The 17,824-nt window shown below is 40.3% G+C and overlaps 1 protein-coding gene across 1 annotated transcript in view; it reads right to left on the reverse strand.

Annotated features, from left to right (window-relative positions):
• Positions 1-10,807, reverse strand: part of LOC112816633 (adhesion G protein-coupled receptor E2-like) — a 34,025-nt gene extending 23,218 nt beyond the window's left edge. Inside the window, 7 exon segments of the mRNA XM_025863250.2 lie at positions 716-893; positions 1,319-1,396; positions 1,519-1,565; positions 7,159-7,314; positions 9,226-9,348; positions 9,611-9,661; positions 10,673-10,807. Coding sequence (XP_025719035.1) covers positions 716-893; positions 1,319-1,396; positions 1,519-1,565; positions 7,159-7,314; positions 9,226-9,348; positions 9,611-9,661; positions 10,673-10,703 — 664 coding nt within the window. The 5' untranslated portion in view covers positions 10,704-10,807.
• Positions 10,808-17,824: the final 7,017 nt, after the last annotated feature.

Consider the following 17,824-nt stretch of genomic DNA (forward strand, 5'->3'; position numbering starts at 1 on the left):
GGGAGGGGGCTGGGGGGATGGGTTAGCCTGGTGATGGGTATTAAGGAGGGCACGAGCTTCATGGAGCACTGAGTGTTATACGCAAACAACGAATCATGGAACACTACATCAAAAACTAATGATGTACTGTATGGTGACTAACATAACACAATAAAATAAAATTGAATAAAAAACCCACTGATACAATGTTATTTAAGATTGTACTAAAATAGATTAAATCACATTATGTAATTTTCAACTTTTCAAGATTCATTGCATTTTCTTCATTTCCAAGTAGTGTTGAATTTATTTTTGAATACCTTATTTTTATGAATACAATTGTTGCAATTTTTTTATATAAGTGACATAATGATAGACTTATTGATATTTGTATATGTTTATTTTTGCTTATCATTTAAAAAATCTTAATCTTTTGTGCTTAAAACAAATAAAAGACAGTTTCACGGTTTATTTTATGAAATGAGTTCCTTTAAATAAAATCCTGGTTATGGGTATTAAAGAGGGCACGTATTGCATGGAGCACTGGGTGTTATACACAAAAAATGAATCATGGAACACTACATCAAAAACTGATGATGTACTGTGTGGTGACTAACATAACATAATAAAAAAAATCCTGGGATGTGCATGTGGTCACTTGGTTCCAGTGGGGCAGTCTCTAGGAAGGAAGAGCGAAAAGGTGAACAGGAGGAGCAGGAGTCTGATGCAGACTTACCTGTGCCTGCAGGAGCATGAACAGTCAATGGCCCATTGGGCAGGAACTTGCTTAGCACTTTCAGGACATTCTCCAGGCCAACAAGCAGGTGAGTGGCCACACAGTGCTGCTCTGAGGGAGGCAGGGTCTTCAGGTCCCCTGGGGTCTCCAGCAGCTCACTTACTTCCCTCATGAGGTCCTGGGGGGATGTGGACACAGAGCCAGTGGGCAGTGGATCAAAGGGGTTGCACAAAGTCCTGACCATTCAGCCCTAGAGAACAAACCCTAGAGACTGGGTATTTGGAGGGTAACAATGGCACTGAATTAAATTCCCAGGATGGTCCCTGCTGCTTAGATCTCAGCTACAGAGTGGTCAAATCGGGTCAGAAAGGCCAAGGCTGACATAAGCCTGAAGCCCAGAATAAGCAATAGGGAAATAGAGGAATAAATTAGTGCACGTGGGTGTCTTTAAAAGTGCTTCCAGATAGCTGAGTGCCCTAGTCTTCTTACCACCATGGGTGAAGGACCAGTTGCAGTGCCCACTACATGGGGCCTTGTCTTCATGCCTACCAAAGGGCTTTATGGGATTCCCGTATCTTGCCTCTTTCTTGGTTCCAAATTTACCTGGATGGTGTTCTTGGCCAAGGCTGGCATGAAGTCTTGGGATAATTGCTGGACTTTGTCAAAGAAATGAGAGACACTCTGGGGAAAGGAGACATGGGAGTGAGTCAGAGAGCCTGAAGAGGGAGTTTGGGGAGAGGGTGGACACAAGATGGTTGGTGAAGGTCTTTTTGCTTCTGGTCTTCTGCTGAAGTTTCACTCACCTGGCTGCTGACTCCAGAAGGTGATGTCCATGAGGAGAAGGGGACTTCTGCAGGGAAAAGAGACAGGAGCACCACTGGTGTGTGTGTGTGTGTGTGTGTGTGTGTGTGTGTGCACATGCTGAATGCATGTGTATGCTTGCTTTCTGTTTTGTGAATGCACGTATGCAGATGCATGTTCATGTGCAAGAGTGTATGTGCACATACATACACAGGCATGTTATACTTATATGTGCATGCATGCATGTATGTGTGTCAGGACTATATACATTGATGCAATGGGTAGAGTTGTGGCATTGGTGTTTTCCAGAGCTGCACTCATCCACATCTGAAGACATAGAAGAGAGGATCAGTCCCCTATCTCAGCTCAGGTCTTTCCTCTACTCATCAACTCCAGCCCTCCACCTTCCTCAAGGTCAGGCATCAAGGAGTCCATCATAGTTGAAATGGATGGATACCATCTGGTGATAGCACTCCCAACTCGTCAACCACCTCAGAGCAGGGATTGGCAAACTATGGCCCACAGCCAAACCCAGATGTTGCCTGTTTCTGTAAAGAATAGGTTTTATATTTTTAAGTGGCTAAAAAAACATAGAAGAAAGAGCCATCTTTTGTGACACATGAAAATTATATGAAATTCAAATTTTAGTATCCATAGATAAAATTGTATTGGAACACAGTCACTCCTATTCATTTATGTGTTGTCTCTGTCTGCTTTCACACTATAACGGTGGGTTTAGCAGTTGTGACAGTGACCTTCTGGCCCATAAAACCTAAGGTATTTCTTATGTGGCCCTTTGCATGAGGAGTTGGCTGGCCTCTACATTCAAGCAAGGTTGGCAAGATGAGAACTCTGTATATATGTGTGAGTGTGTGATATTTCAGGTCAGAGCTGCTTGGTGAATGGTGAGTATGGTAGACAGAATAATGGCCCCTTCAGGGTGCCTGGGTGGCTCAGTTGGTTAAGCGACTGCCTTTGGCTCGGGTCATGATCCTGGAGTCCCGGGATTGAGTCCCACATCGGGCTCCCTGCTGAGCAGGGAGTCTGTTTCTCCCTCTGACCCTCCCCGCTCTCATGCTCTCTCTATCTCATTCTCTCTCTCAAATAAATAAATAAGTAAATAAATAATAAACAAACAAACAAACAAACAAACAAACAAATAAATAAATAAAATATTTAAAAAAAGAATAATGGCCCCTTCAAAATGTTCAAGTCCTTATGCCTGGAGCCTGTGATTACATTAGCTTTCATCCAAAAGGAATTTTGAACTTGGTGATTAAGAACCTTGTTGGGGGATTATTCTGATGATCTGAGTGTACCTAATGTAATCACAAGGGTTCTTACAAAAGGAAGGGAGATGAGAGAAGAGAAGAGATGGATGATACATATGATGTTGGCTTTGAAGATGGGGAAAGGAACCCTGTACCAAGGAAGGAAGGCAGCTTCTAGAAGCCAGAAAAGGCAAGGAAACAGATTCTCCCTTAGAGCCTCTAGAAGGAAACATTTAAAACTTCTGACCTTCAACACTGTAAGAGAATATATTTATACTGTTTTGAACTATTAAGTTTGTTATATCAGCAATAGGAAACTAATACAATGGTCCATTGAGGAGCCTGGGAATTGCTTCCAGCCAAGTGGTATTTGTATCAGCCCCTCATGTTGCTGCAGAAGTCTGTTGGATAATCTGGAGGCATGCTTAGCCAGCTCACAAAGCCTCTTACCCCAACTGCCTAATGTCACCCCTCAATTTTCTATGGCTCCATCCACAGCTCTACCCTTTAGGGCTCTGGGCTCACACAGCCCTCTGTAATGCTTATAGCCTGTGGGGTGGATGGTAGGTCTGTTCTAAGTGCCACACACAAAGGAAACTTGTTTTGGCCCCAGAATGTCTCTGGCATCCCTGCTATCTCCCCACCCAAATGAAGTTCCTCCTCTGAATAGTTTGTGAGTGAAAAATGAGGAAGGCATATGATTGTGGTCACAGCATTGAATAAGTGTGGGTGTCTTCACATCCACTTGGCTCCCAACTTATCTTTCCCTCTTTTCTAATTAGAAGAGAAATTTGATTCTCTTTTGTTGACTTAGAAACCAGGAGAGTGGAGTTTGGACAATCCTTGCTATAGTTTGGTTTTTTTTTTTTTCTGTTTCTAACCTAGAGAGTGGGATAGGAGATGCCTCTCTTAAGATCAGAAATTTTTCTCCTTTAGGGATTGTGAGTAGCTTATAAACAGCAGCATGCTCCCAGTAAGACTGATGTTTAAAAGTGAACCCATTTTGGTACCTGGGTGGCTCAGGTGGTTAAGCATCTGCCTTCGGCTCAGGTCATGATCTCAGGGTCTGGGATTGAGTCCCACGTTGGCCTCCCTGCTCAGTGCGGAGTCTGCTTCTTCCTCTCCCTCTGCCCCCCATGTCACTCATGCACTAGCTTTCTCTCTCCCTCTCAAATAAATAAATAAAATCTTTAAAACAGTGAGCCCATTTCAAAAGCAAATACATTGCTGTCACATTTTTTAATGTTGAAAGATTTAATATTTTACTTTTCTCTTTGTGGATACTAAACACCCCTTGTCTCTTAGCCATTTTGAATACTTTCAAACATCAGTCAAACAACGGTGTAAATAAAAAATGGTTAGTGTGGAATCCTCAATTAAGGTAAGTCTGTGAAGTTTTTCTTAAAAATGTATTGTGCTTAGCTTTATAAGATAAACAACTTAATATTCAGGTTTAAACAAAAACTTAATCTCTTCAAAAGTAGGTATTATTGCTCCTGAATTAGAGATGAGGAAACCAAGACCAGAGATTGTAAAAACTCAGCCCAAATCAAGGACAACTGTCAGGGCCAAGATGTGACCACAGCTCTGATCACTGTGATGACAGAGCTCTTTCTAGTTATTCACTTCTGCATATTTCCAGATTGCCTTGTATGTGCTAGGCACTTGGGTACAGTGGTGAGAAAGACATTGTTTACCCATGAACTGGATGGTTTGGGAAGAGTGACTATCTTTATATTGCATTTGTCTACAGGTCTGTCTGCACACTGGAGTAAAATCTCCAGGAGACAGAGCCAATGCATTATTTAGTGTTGGAGTCATAGTGCCTGGCATAGAGCTCAGAGCAGTGGTAGACAATCAAATCATGCCTATGATGGAATTATTGTCTGAAAACTACTAAAAAGTAGTATTTATTTTTTGGAATACTACTTGAAAAGTTTTAAGATTAAAATATACTTATGGAAACATGCTTGAGATTAATAAAAAAGGAAGATAAGGGAGAAGAAAAAGCCATTGGCATACTATAAGTACAAGCCTGCAGCATGCTTTTCTGTTTAAAACAGCTTGGAAAGCATTCCAATTTAATTCATCAAGAGATATCTCATTTAGCTCTATTCTTAATCACCCCAAACTGGAAACAACCCAAATGTCCCTCAATGGATGAATGGATAAACCAACTGTGGTACAGCTGTACAATGGAATATTACTTAGCAATAAAAAGAAATGAACTAGTCTTCAAAATTACCATTGAAACTTTAAAGAAATATACATATCTGGGCTCCATGTCTGGGCATGGTTTAGTACATCTCAGGTAGGGAGGGCCCAGGCATCTATATTTAAAAAAAATATATGGCCCTTCAACAGATGATTGGATAAAGAAGATGTGGTCCATATATACAATGGAATATGACTCAGCCATCAGAAAGGATGAATACCCAACTTTTACATCAACATGGTTGGGACTGGAGGAGATTATGCTAAGTGAAATAAGTCAAGCAGAGGAAGTCAATTATCATATGGTTTCATTTATTTGTGGAACATAGGAACAGCATGGAGGACATTAGGAGAAGGAAGGGAAAAATGAAGGGGGGGGAATCGGAGGGGGAGATGAACCATGAGAGACTATGGACTCTGAGAAACAAACAGGGTTTCAGAGGGGCGTGGGGAGGGGGGATTGGTTAGCCTGGTGATGGGTATTAAGGAGGGCACGTACTGCATGGAGCACTGGGTGTTATACGAAAACAATGAATCATGGATCACCACATCAAAAACTAATGATGTATTGTATGGTGACTAACATAATAAAATTAAAAATAAACAAAAGACAAAAAAAGAAAAATCATTCCATATGCTTTTAAGGACCAGAACACCAGGACACAGCAGGCAAACAACTGTAACTAAAAGGCTAGTTCGGGATAGTTTTGTTTTCTTTCTTTTCCCCAAGAAGTGATCTTTTCATATCAAAGACTTGGAACCAGACTCCAGTCTAAGAAGCAAACTTACAAAGAAAAAAAAAGGATCAGTGGAGAGCCAGCCATTGTAAATATTATTATTTCCTTAGAGTAAAAATCAGCTTCTTGTTCCACATTAACCTTTTCAATAAAATATGGGTGTTATAACATTGTAAAATATATACATACAGGGTGATTCTACCAGAGAGCCAGAAATGAAGGTTACTATACCCATCTCTCTAAAACAGTGATCTGTGGACTAATGTGACGTGTGTATCTAGCAACAGATTAGAATTTTGCAGCCCACATAGGGGAGGTAACTTTATGCTATTTTACTATTAGCTAAACCCAAGATCCAGATAAATAGGAGAAGAAAGCAGTCATTGTAAATCCAAGCTAAGTGTAGCCAATTTTCTTTCTGGAAAATAAAAATGTCAAAAATGGGGGGAAAAAAGGCATGAACTATTGATACACAAAACAATATGGGTGAACTTCAAAAATGTTACATTGAGTGAAAGGAATCTGACTGAAAAGGCTACATATTATAGTATTCCATCTATATGACATTTTCAAAAGAATGCTACAGGTGAAAGAAAACATCTGTAGGTTAGGGGTTGCCAGGGCAGAGGGGTGGGGTGACTATAAAGGAACAGAAGGAAGGAATGTTTTGGGATAATGGAACTAATTGGCCTGGATCCTGAATGTAGTGGTGGTAACCCAAATCTGTACGTGTGTGAAAATTCTTAGAACTGTTAGGGGCACCTGGCTGGCTCAGTCAAAACACATGACTCTTGATCTTGAGGTTGTAAGTTTGGCTCCCACGTTGCGTGTAGAGATTACTTTAAAATAAAATCTTTAAAAAAATTTGGGTGCCTGGGGGGCTCAATCATTAAGTGTCTGCCTTTGGCTCAGGTCATGATCCCAGGATCCTGGGATCGAGCCCCGCGTTGGGCTCCCTGCTCTGCGGGAAACCTGCTTCTCCCTTTCCCACTCCCCCTGTTTGTGTTCCCTCTCTTGCTGTGTCTCTCTCTCTGTCAAATAAATAAATAAAATCTTTTAAAAAATCATAGAACTGTCCATCAAAGAGAAAAACAAGTTGATAAAAAGCCTCTGAAACTTATCATTGTATGGCGGTACCATAATATGTTAAACTATTCTCCTTTAATGGAAGTCATCTGTTTCCAGTCTTTAACTATTGCATATGATGTTGCAGTAAAGAATCATCTAGATATACCTTAACATGGCATTGTAGGTCTGAACAAGAACAAGAAATGGAAGGAATGAGCCCCTGCTAGACCAAGGATGCTCTCTCTTGGACTCTCAGACATAAGAGATAATGATTCCAAGATGGTCCTCAAAACTGACAGGATGAGGTTGGTCATGGGAGTTGGAGAAATGTGTGGCATGGGAAGCTACTTACCTTGACAAGTGTTCTCCTTCTCACTTTGGAATTTGGTGCCCCCTGAAAGGAGTTCATGCCCAGAGGCACATTCACAGTAGTGACTCCCCTCAACATTGTGACAATGTGCAAAGCTTCCACAAGACACATATAGAGGTGGGCCACACTCGTTGATATCTGGAACATAAGTGGGAACTGCTAGGAACACCCAAAATTCTGGTAGGATAGGTAGCAACGAGATTCAAATGATTTTACCCCTTGCATTTTCTTTCCAAACAAAATAATGTGTTTACAGGAGAAAACTGGGAAATCAGAAAATGCAAAGAACACATAAATATCCAACCACTGAGTTTACAACAATTTTTTAATAATGGAGAATAGTATAATAACTCCACATGTACCTGTCACGCAGCATTACCAATTACGAAGATAACACTATTACTTTTTCATTGATTTCCCATAGCATCAGACCATAGCTTTAAAAATTTTTTTTTCCACAACTTTTAGTATATACAAATTCTCCCAGGATTTTAGAATATTTTATGACTACTTTTCCACATCAAAATAAAAAAATAATTTTAATGCCTATAGATATTCCATAGTAGGAATATTTCATATTTTATCCAACTCATGAACACCTGGACAGACATCAGAATGCTACAGTTTGAACCATGGGTCCAGATTCTTCCACTTCCTAGCTATGTGACTTTGGACAAATGGCTTCCCCTCTCCACGCTCAGTTTCCTTATTTACAATATGGCACCAACATTGACTTTCTCAAGGGGCTGATCTGAATTTCTTCAGGGACAGTGTTTGAGAGATTTGTGGACTTCAAATTATCCCTGTCTGAATTCCAGCTGTATGACCAGCTGTGTGAGTGTGAGCAAACCACCTCTCAAAGTCTTGGTTCCCTTACCTATAAACCAGGGATAATAACAGTATGCATTCATCTGGTTGTTAGGTAGTTTAAATTAATTTTAACTTTGGAAATAGTGTTTTACAAAGTTCAAATGGCCATCCTGGCATAAGGTTGCATGTGGGTATTTTTGGATGGAGGAACTGAGATTATAGGGAGTTCCCGGCAAGTTAGTGCTAGGGTTGTTAGAACATTCTGAATCTCGGCTGGCTGCATGGCCCTCCCTGACTGCCTCCTTCAACATGCTCCCTCTGTCTTTGACCAATTAACAGCCAACAACAACAACAACAACAACAACAACAACAACACAATGTATGGGTTTCTTATCAAGTGCAATGCACTGTTCTAAGTGTTTTACACGTATTAATTTATCATTTATGTAGTTTTTTATTGAGGTAACATTCACATAACAAAAGAACACTACATCTGAAACTAATGATGTACCATGGGTTGGCTAATTGAATTTAAATAAAAAAAGGATTTAGAAAAAATAGCAACTCTTTTAAAGTGAACAACTCACTGGCATTTATTACATTACAATGTTGTGCAACCACCACCTCTCTCTAGTTCCAGAACATTTTTACCACTCCAAAAGAAAACCCCCTTAGGTGAAGGGGATTAAGAGTACAGTTCTTATGAGCACTGAGTAATTGTGAATCACTGAGAATTGTTGAATCACTACATTGTACACTGGAAACTAATATAATACTGTATATTAACTATACTGGAATTAAAATTAAAAACTCAATTAAAAAAAAGAAAACCCCTTACCCAATTAAGTAGTCAATCCACATTCCTCTCTGCCCCAGCACCCAGCAACCATCAGTTTGCTTTCTGTTTCTGTGGATTCCATTTATATGTATTCATTGATTTAAAGCACACAATAACTAAATGGGTTGATATCATTATCCCCAATTTACAGATAAGGAAATTGAGGCACTGGGAGATGAAACAATTTGCCTGGACTTGCACGCTGGAATTCAGATAGCCCAGCTCCAAATTCTAAGCTTTTAACACTACTCCTTGACCATGAGACATGATTGCCCATCTCTTGATTTTCCTCTCCTGCCCTTGGCAAAGAACTTCAGTGTTGCTTCAAGGACTGAGGAGTCTGGATACCCTCAGGTGACCCCTCTTTGATGACCCCCTCTATGGTTTCTCAGCCTCTTTACCTGTGCAGACCTCCAAGGGGTTGCTAAAGATGACCTCTCCAGACAGAGAAGTGAATCCAGGATCACAGCGGCAGGAAGTGGCATTGGTACAGTGGGCATTCCGTGGACATCGAGCACAGGGAGCTGTGGGGAATGAATATATAGGTTTGAAGGCCCTCAGAAGATGCCAACTCCCAGATGGGAACAAGGAGCTGAAAGGAAGAGAAGGGAGTGGTGCTTGTCTTCATACAAGGAATTGTCCTTGGTAATGGACTAGAAGTTTGGGGGAGAATCAGGGTCAAATTCTCAAATCCTAAGAAGACTATTCCCAAGAAATGGCTCTTGCTAGTGTGAAGTCCCTTTCCTCAGCTTCGGGTGATGGATGGGGTTTGTTACACATACTCACCTCTGTTCTTGTGGGCAATAGTTTCCAGTGATGTTAGCAGGACACAAAGCCCTAGAACAGAGAGAGAAGGTATATATGGATGAAGAATGAACTCCATACCATCCACAGAAATAGCTACTACAAGCTGGTTAAGGCGACTCTCCCCTATGGCATTATGGCTTCTAGAACATCCCAGTGTTTTCTTCTGGACAGACTCCTAGACTTTCCCACAGGACCTAGGGGGGCACATGTTCTCTCTCCCTTTTTTCTTCCAGAAGTCTCCTGAGGAATTGAGAGCAGCAGGCTTTTAATATACAGATCACAATCTACACAGATGGAAGGTAATAGGCATATGTATTAGAACATCTTTTCCCATCCATTTTACAACATACCCCTTATGAAGAAAATTTCAGATCTGCCTGTCTTTATTCAGATACTAATACTAGTTTTTTACAGTCAGAATCTTTCTTCTTTTGAAGTGACTTAAATCCATTTTCACTTCCTAGGCTGGCCTGAGATTACACCACTGGTCATGGAGTTAATGCAATTAAATTAGAATTTTAGCTCTGCCACTCACTGGCTCTGAGACTTTGTGCAACTTGATCTTTATTTTAAAAATTTTTTCCATTTAATAAAAATTTCCAAACATAGTAAAATGTAGAAAAACAGTCAACTCAACCTGTGTGTATTAATTACCCTGCTACAATAACCATAAACTTATGGTCACTTTTATTTCATCTACACCTTTATTCAGTCCCTGCCCCCACTGGATAATTTGGAGGCAAATTCCAGGCACCATATTATTTCACATGATTTATTCTAAGAGCAAAATTATTTATAGGTATTAATAACAAAAAATATACAAATCATAAATTGAGAAACCCCAAAATAAGCCCCACATTTTCCCTTTGTTGCAAATTCAAACCACTTCCTTCTTGGAAAAAAATGCCTTTTTTTGTTATTATCCTTCTGGAGAATAGTGCAAGAACAAGCAGTGAATCAAGCAGAGGAAAAAGATGTTTCTCCAAAGGCACAGAGAACACTAAAATGGTTTCAATTGAAGATTCTCACAATTCTACCTACCTGAATAAAATGCAAAATATCTGCCCCTCATTGTGCGGAAACATGAAGCCTCAGCAGTGGGGGAATTCGATCTTGAGCTGTGGGCTAATAATATTTCCTGTTGAAGCAAATATGTACCCTAGAAGACCTGAGCTGGCAAACAGCTAGCCTGAATGCTTTCTTCCCCTTTCCCCACCAATTTGAACTTACCAGAATCCCTGTTCTGCTTTTTATTCTTTGCCTGGCATTACTACTGTTTGCACTGCCAGCCTAGTTGCTGATGTTTGTTAATTTTGAATGATGAAAGAGTGAGTGATGGTAAATCTATTTAGATGGTCTTTTCCCCCCCCAATTTCTGGAATTTTTTTATGTTAATCACCATACATTACATCATTAGTTTTTTTTAATTATTTATTGTTATGTTTATCACCATACATCATTAGTTTTTGATGTAGTGTTCCATGATTCATTGTTTGCATATAACACACAGTGCTCCATGCAGTATGTGCCCTCTTTGATACCCATCAGGAGTCTAACCCATTCTCCCACCGCCCTCCCCTCTAGAACACTCAGTTTGTTTCTCAGAGTCCATAGTCTCTCATGGTTCATCTTCCCCTCCGATTTCCCCCCTTCATTCTTCCCCTCCTGCAATCTTCCAATCTTCTTCTTCTTCGTCTTCGTCTTCGTCTTCTTCTTCTTCTTCTTCTTCTTCTTCTTCTTCTTCTTCTTCTTCTTCTTCTTCTTCTTTTAACATATAATGTATTATTTGCTTCAGAGGTACAGATCTGTGATTCAACAGTCTTGCACACTTCACAGGGCTCACCAACCATATCACCATACCCCAGTGGGCACATATGTGCCCATAACCCAGCCACCCAATCCCTCGCACCCCCACCACTCTAGCAACCCTCAGTTTGTTTCCTGAGATTAAGAATTCCTCATATCAGTGAGGTTATATGATACATGTATTTCTCTGATTGACTTATTTCACTCAGCATAATACCCCCCAATTCCATCCACGTTGTTGCAAATGGCAAGATCTCATTCCTTTTGATGGCTGCATAATATTCCATTGTGTATATATACCAATCTTCTTTATCCATTCATCTGTCGATGGACATCTGGGCTGTTTACACAGTTTGGCTACTGTGGACATTGCTGCTATAAACATTGGGGTGCACATACCTCTTCGGATCCCTACATTTGTATCTTTGGGGTAAATACCCACTAGTGCAATTGCTGGACCATATGGTAGCTCTATTTTCAACTTTTTAAAAAACCTCCATACTGTTTTCCAGAGTGGCTACACCAGCTTGCACTCCCACCAACAGTGCCTAGGAGGGTTCCCCTTTCTCCGGATCCCCACCAACATCTGTCGTTTCCTGACTTGTTAATTTTAGCCATTCTGACGGGTGTGAGGTGGTACCTCATGGAGGTTTTGATTTGGATTTCCCTGATGCTGAGCGATGTTGAGCACTTTTTCATGTATCTATTGGCCATTTGAGTGTCTTCTTTGGAAAAAAGTCTGTTCATGACTTCTGCCCATTTCTTGATTGGATTATTTGTTCTTTGGGTGTTGAGGTTGATAAGTTCTTTATAGATTTTGGATACTAGCCCTTTATCTGATATGCCATTTGCAAATAGCTTCTCCCATTCTGTTGGCTGTCTTTTGGTTTTGTGGACTGTTTCTTTTGCTGTGCAAAAGCTTTTTATCTTGATGAAGTCCCAATACTTCATTTTTGCCCTTGCTTCCCTTGCCTTTGGTGACGTTTCTAGGAAGAAGTTGCTGCGGCTTGCCCTTGCTTCCCTTGCCTTTTTTTTTTTTTGCCCTTGCTTCCCTTGCCTTTGGTGACGTTTCTAGGAAGAAGTTGCTGCGGCTGAGGTCAAAGAGGTTGCTGCCTGTGTTCTCCTCTAGGATTTTGATGGACTCCTGTCTCACATTTAGGTCTTTTAAATATTTTGATCTATTTTTGTGTGTGGTGTAAGGAAATGGTCCAATTTCATTCTTCTGCATGTGGCTGTCCATGGCCAATACCACTTGTTGAGGAGATTGTCTTTTTTTCCAATGGACATTCTTTCCTGCTTTGTTGAGGGTTAGTTGACCATAGAGTTGAGGGTCCATTTCTGGGCTCTCTATTCTGTTCCATTGATCTATGTGTCTGTTTTTGTGCCAGTACCATACTGTCTTGATGATGACAGCTTTGTAATACAGCTTGAAGACCGGAATTGTGATGCCACCAGCTTTGCTTTTCTTTTTCAACATTCCTCTGGCTATTCGAGATCTTTTTGGTTCCATACAAATTTTAGGATTATTTGTTCCATTTCTTTGAAAAAAGTGGATGATATTTTGATGGGGATTGCATTGAATGTGTAGATTGCTCTAGGTAGCATTGACATTTTCCCAATATTTGTTCTTCCAATCCATGAGCATGGAACGTTTTTCTATTTCTTTGTGTCTTCCTCAATTTCTTTCATGAGTATTTTATAGTTTTCTGAGTACAGATCCTTTGCCTCATTGGTTAGATTTATTCCTAGGAACCTAATCGTTTTGAGTGCGTTGTAAATGGGATAAACTACTTAATTACTCTTTCTTCTGTCTTGTCGTTGGTGTATAGGAATGCCACTGATTTCTGTGCATTGATTTTATATCCTGCCACTTTACTGAATTCCTGTACGAGTTTTAGCAGTTTTGGGGTGGAATCTTTTGGATTGTCCACATAAAGTATCATATCATCCACAAAGAGTGAGAGTTTGACTTCTTCTTTGCCAATTTGGGTCCTTTTATTTCTTTTTGTTGTCTGATTGCTGTAGCTAGGACTTCTAATACTATTTTGAATAGCAGGGTGATAGTGGACATCCCTGCCGTGTTCCTGACCTTAGGAGGAAAGCTCTCAGTTTTTCCCTATTGAGAATGATATTTGCTGTGGGTTTTTCATAGATGGCTTTTATGATATTGAGGTATGTACCCTCTATGCCTATACTCTGAAGAGTTTTGATCAAGAAAGGATGCTGTACTTTTTCAAATGCTTTTTTTGCATCTATTGAGAGTATCATATGGTTCTTGTTCTTTCTTTTATTAATGTATTGTAACACATTGATTGATTTGCAGATGTTGAACCAACCTTGCAGCCCAGGGATAAATCTCATTTGGTCATGGTGAATAATCCTTTTAATGTACTGTTGGATCCTATTGGCTAGGATTTTGGTGAGAGTTTTTGCATCCGTGTTCATCAAGGATATTGGTCTGTAATTCTCCTTTTTGATGGGGTCTGTGTCTGGTTTGGGGATCAAGGTAATGGTGGCCTCATAAAATGAGTTTGGAAGTTTTCCTTCCATTTCTATTTTTTGAAACAGTTTCAGAAGAATAGGTATTAATTCTTCTTGAAATGTTTGGTAGAATTCCCCTGGGAAGCCATCTAGCCCTGGGCTCTTGTTCATTGGGATATATTTGATGACTGCTTCAATTTCCTTAGTGGTTATAGGTCTGTTCAGGTTTTCTATGACTTCCTGGTTCAGTTTTGGTAGTTGATACATCTCTAGGAATGCATCCATTTCTTCCAGACTATCTAATTTACTGGCATATATTTGCTCACAACATGTTCTTATAATTGTATTTCTTTGGTATTGGTTGTGATCTCTCCTCTTTCATTCATGGTTTTGTTGATTTGGGTCATTTCTCTTTTCTTTTTGATCAGTCTGGACAGGGGTTTATCAATCTTGTAAATTCTTTCAAAGAACCAGCTCCTAGGTTCGTTGATCTGTTCTACTGTTCTTTTCGTTTCTAGTTCATTGATTTCTGCTCTGTTCTTTATTATTTCTCTTCTCCTGCTGGGTTTAGGCTTTATTTGCAGTTCTTTCTCAAGCTCCTTTAGGTGTAGGGTTAGGTTGTGTATTTGAGACCTCTCCTTTTTCTTGAGAAAGGCTTGTATTGCTATATACTTTCCTCTTAGGACTGCCATTGCTGCATCCCAAAGATTTTGAATGGTTGTGTTTTCATTTTCGTTCATTTCCATAAATTTTTTTTAATTCTTCTTTAATTGCCTGGTTGAGCCATTGATTCTTTAGTAGGATGCTCTTTAGCCTCTATGTATTTGAGTTCTTTCCGACTTTCCTCTTGTGATTAAGTTCTAGTTTCAAAGCATTGTGGTCTGAAAATATGCAGGGAATGATCCCAATCTTTTGGTGGTGGTTGAGACATGATTTGAGACCTAGGATGTGATCAATTCTGGAATGTTCCAGAATTCCAGAGAATGTTCCATGGGCACTAGAGAAAAATGTGTATTCCGTTGCTTTGGGATGGAATGTTCTGAATATGTCTGTGAAGTCCATTTGGTCCAGTGTGTCATTTAAAGTCTTTATTTCCTTGCTGATCTTTTGCTTAGATGATCTGTCCATTTCAGTCAGGGCGGTGTTAAAGTCCCCCACTCCTATTTTATTGTTGTCGATGTGTTTCTTCGCTTTTGTTATTAATTGCTTTATGTAATTGGCTGCTCCTATGTTAGGGGTATAGATATTTACAATTGTTAGATCTTCTTGATGGATAGACCCTTTAAGTAGGATATAGTGTCCTTCCTCATCTCTTATTACAGCCTTTGGTTTAAAATCTAATTTGTCTGATATAAGGATTGCTACCCCAGCTTTCTTTTGGTGTCCATTAGCATGGTAAATGGTTTTCCACCCCCTCACTTTCAATCTGGGGGTGTCTTTGGGTCTAAAATGAGTCCCTTGCAGACAGCATATGGATGGGTCTTGTTTCTCAATCTAATCTGATAGCCTTTGTCTTTTGATTGGGGCATTTAGCCCAATTACATTCAGGGTAACTATCGAAAGATATGAATTTAGTGCCATTGTATTGCCTGTAATTTCCAGTTACTGGAAATTGTCTGTGTTCCTCTCTGGTCTATGCTTTCCGGCTCTCTCTTTGCTTAGAGGACCTCTTTCAATATCTCTTGTAGGGTTGGTTTCCTGTTTGCAAATTCCTTTAGTTTTTGTTTGTCCTGGAAGATTTTTATCTCTCCTCCTATTTTCAGTGAGAGCCCAGCTGGATATACTATTCTTGGCTGCATATTTTTGTCATTTAGTGCTCTGAAGATATCATACCAGTCCTTTCTGGCCTGCCAGGTCTCTGTGCATAGGTCTGTTGCCAGTCTAATGTTTCTACCATTATAGGTTACATATCTCTTCCCCCGAGCTGCTTTCAGGATTTTCTCTTTGTCTCCGAGACTCGTGAGTTTTGCTATTAGATGTCAGGGTGTTGACCTATTTTTATTGATTTTGAGAGGGGTTCGCTGTGCCTCCTGGATTTTGATGCCTGTTCCCTTCCCCACATTAGGGAAGTTCTCTCCTATAATTTGCTTCAATATACCTTCTGCCCCCTCTCTCTCTTCTTTTGGATCCCAATTATTCTAATGTTGTTTCGTCTTCTCGTATCGCTTATCTCTCGAATTCTGCCCTCGTGATCCAGTAGTTGTTTACCTTTCTTTTTCTCAGCTTCTTTATTTTCCATCAATTGGTCTTCTATATCACTGGTTCTCTCTTCTGCCTCATTTATCGTAGCAGTTAGTGCCCCCATTTTTTAAACTTTTTATTGTTATGTTAATCACCATATATTACATCATTTGTGTTGGTGTAGTGTTCCATGATTCATTGTTTGTTCATAACACCCAGTGCTCCATGCAGAATGTGCCCTCTTTAATACCCATCACCAGGCTAACCCATCCCCCTACGCTCCTCCCCTCTAGAACCCTCAGTTTGTTTTTCAGAGAGCATCATCTCTCCTGGTTCGTCTCCCCCTCTGACTTACTCCCCTTCATTCTTCCTCTCCTGCTATCTTCTTTTTTTTTTTCTTAAAATATGTTGCGTTATTTCTTTCAGAGGTACAGATCTGTGATTCAACAGTCTTGCACAATTCACAGTGCTCACCGTAGCACATACCCTCCCCAATGTCTATCACCCAGCCAGTCCATCCCTCCCACCCCCCACCACACAGCAACACTCAGTTTGTTTCCTGAGATTAAGAATTCCTCATATCAGTGAGGTCATATGATACATGTCTTTCTCTGATTGACTTATTTCACTAAGCATAACACCCTCCAGTTCCATCCACGTCATTGCAAATGGCAAGATCTCATTCCTTTTGATGGCTGCATAATATTCCATTGTGTATATATACCACCTCTTCTTTATCCATTCATCTGTCGATGGACATCTGGGCTCTTTCCACAGTTTGGCTATTGTGGACATTGCTGCTATAAACATTGGGGTGCACGTACCCCTTCGGATCCCTACATTTGTATCTTTGTGGTAAATACCCAGTAGTGCAATTGCTGGATCGAATGGTAGCTCTAATTTCAACTATTTGAGGAACCTCCATACTGTTTTCCAGAGGGGTTGCACCAGCTTGCATTCCCACCAACAGTGGAGGAGGGTTCCCCTTTCTCCACATCCCCGCCATCATCTGTCGTTCCCTGACTTGTTAATTTTAGCCATTCTGACGGGTGTGAGGTGGGATCTCATTGAGGTTTTGATTTGGATTTCCCTGATGCCGAGCGATGTTGAGCTCTTTTTCATGTGCCTGTTGGCCATTTGGATGTCTTCTTTGGAAAAATGTCTGTTCATGTCTTCTGCCCATTTCTTGATTGGATTCTTTATTCTTTGGGTGTTGAGTTTGATAAGTTCTTTATAGATTTTGGATACTAGCCCTTTATCTGGTATGTCATTTGCAAATGTTTTCTCCCATTCTGTCGGTTGTCTTTTGGTTTTGTGGACTGTTTCTTTTGCTGTGCAAAAGCTTTTTATCTTAATGAAATCCCAATAGTTCATTTTGGCCCTGGCTTCCCGTGCCTTTGGTGATGTTTCTAGGAAGAAGTTGCTGCGGCTGAGGTCGAAGAGGTTGCTACCTGTGTTCTCCTTTAGGATTTTGATGGACTCCTGTCTCACGTTTAGGTCTTTCGACCATTTGGAGTCTATTTTTGTGTGTGGTGTAAGGAAATGGTCCAGTTTCATTCTTCTGCATGTGGCTGCCCAATTTTCCCAACACCATTTGTTGAAGAGACTGTCTTTTTGCCATTGGACATTCTTTCCTGCTTTGTCAAAGATAAGTTGACCATAGAGTTGAGGGTCCATTTCTGGGCTCTCGATTCTGTTCCATTGATCTATGTGTCTGTTTTTGTG

Source organism: Callorhinus ursinus, unplaced genomic scaffold, assembly GCF_003265705.2.
Source record: "Callorhinus ursinus isolate GAN/ISIS: 27379988/994484 unplaced genomic scaffold, GSC_fseal_2.0 scaffold82, whole genome shotgun sequence".
NCBI classification, from domain to species: Eukaryota; Metazoa; Chordata; class Mammalia; order Carnivora; family Otariidae; genus Callorhinus; species Callorhinus ursinus.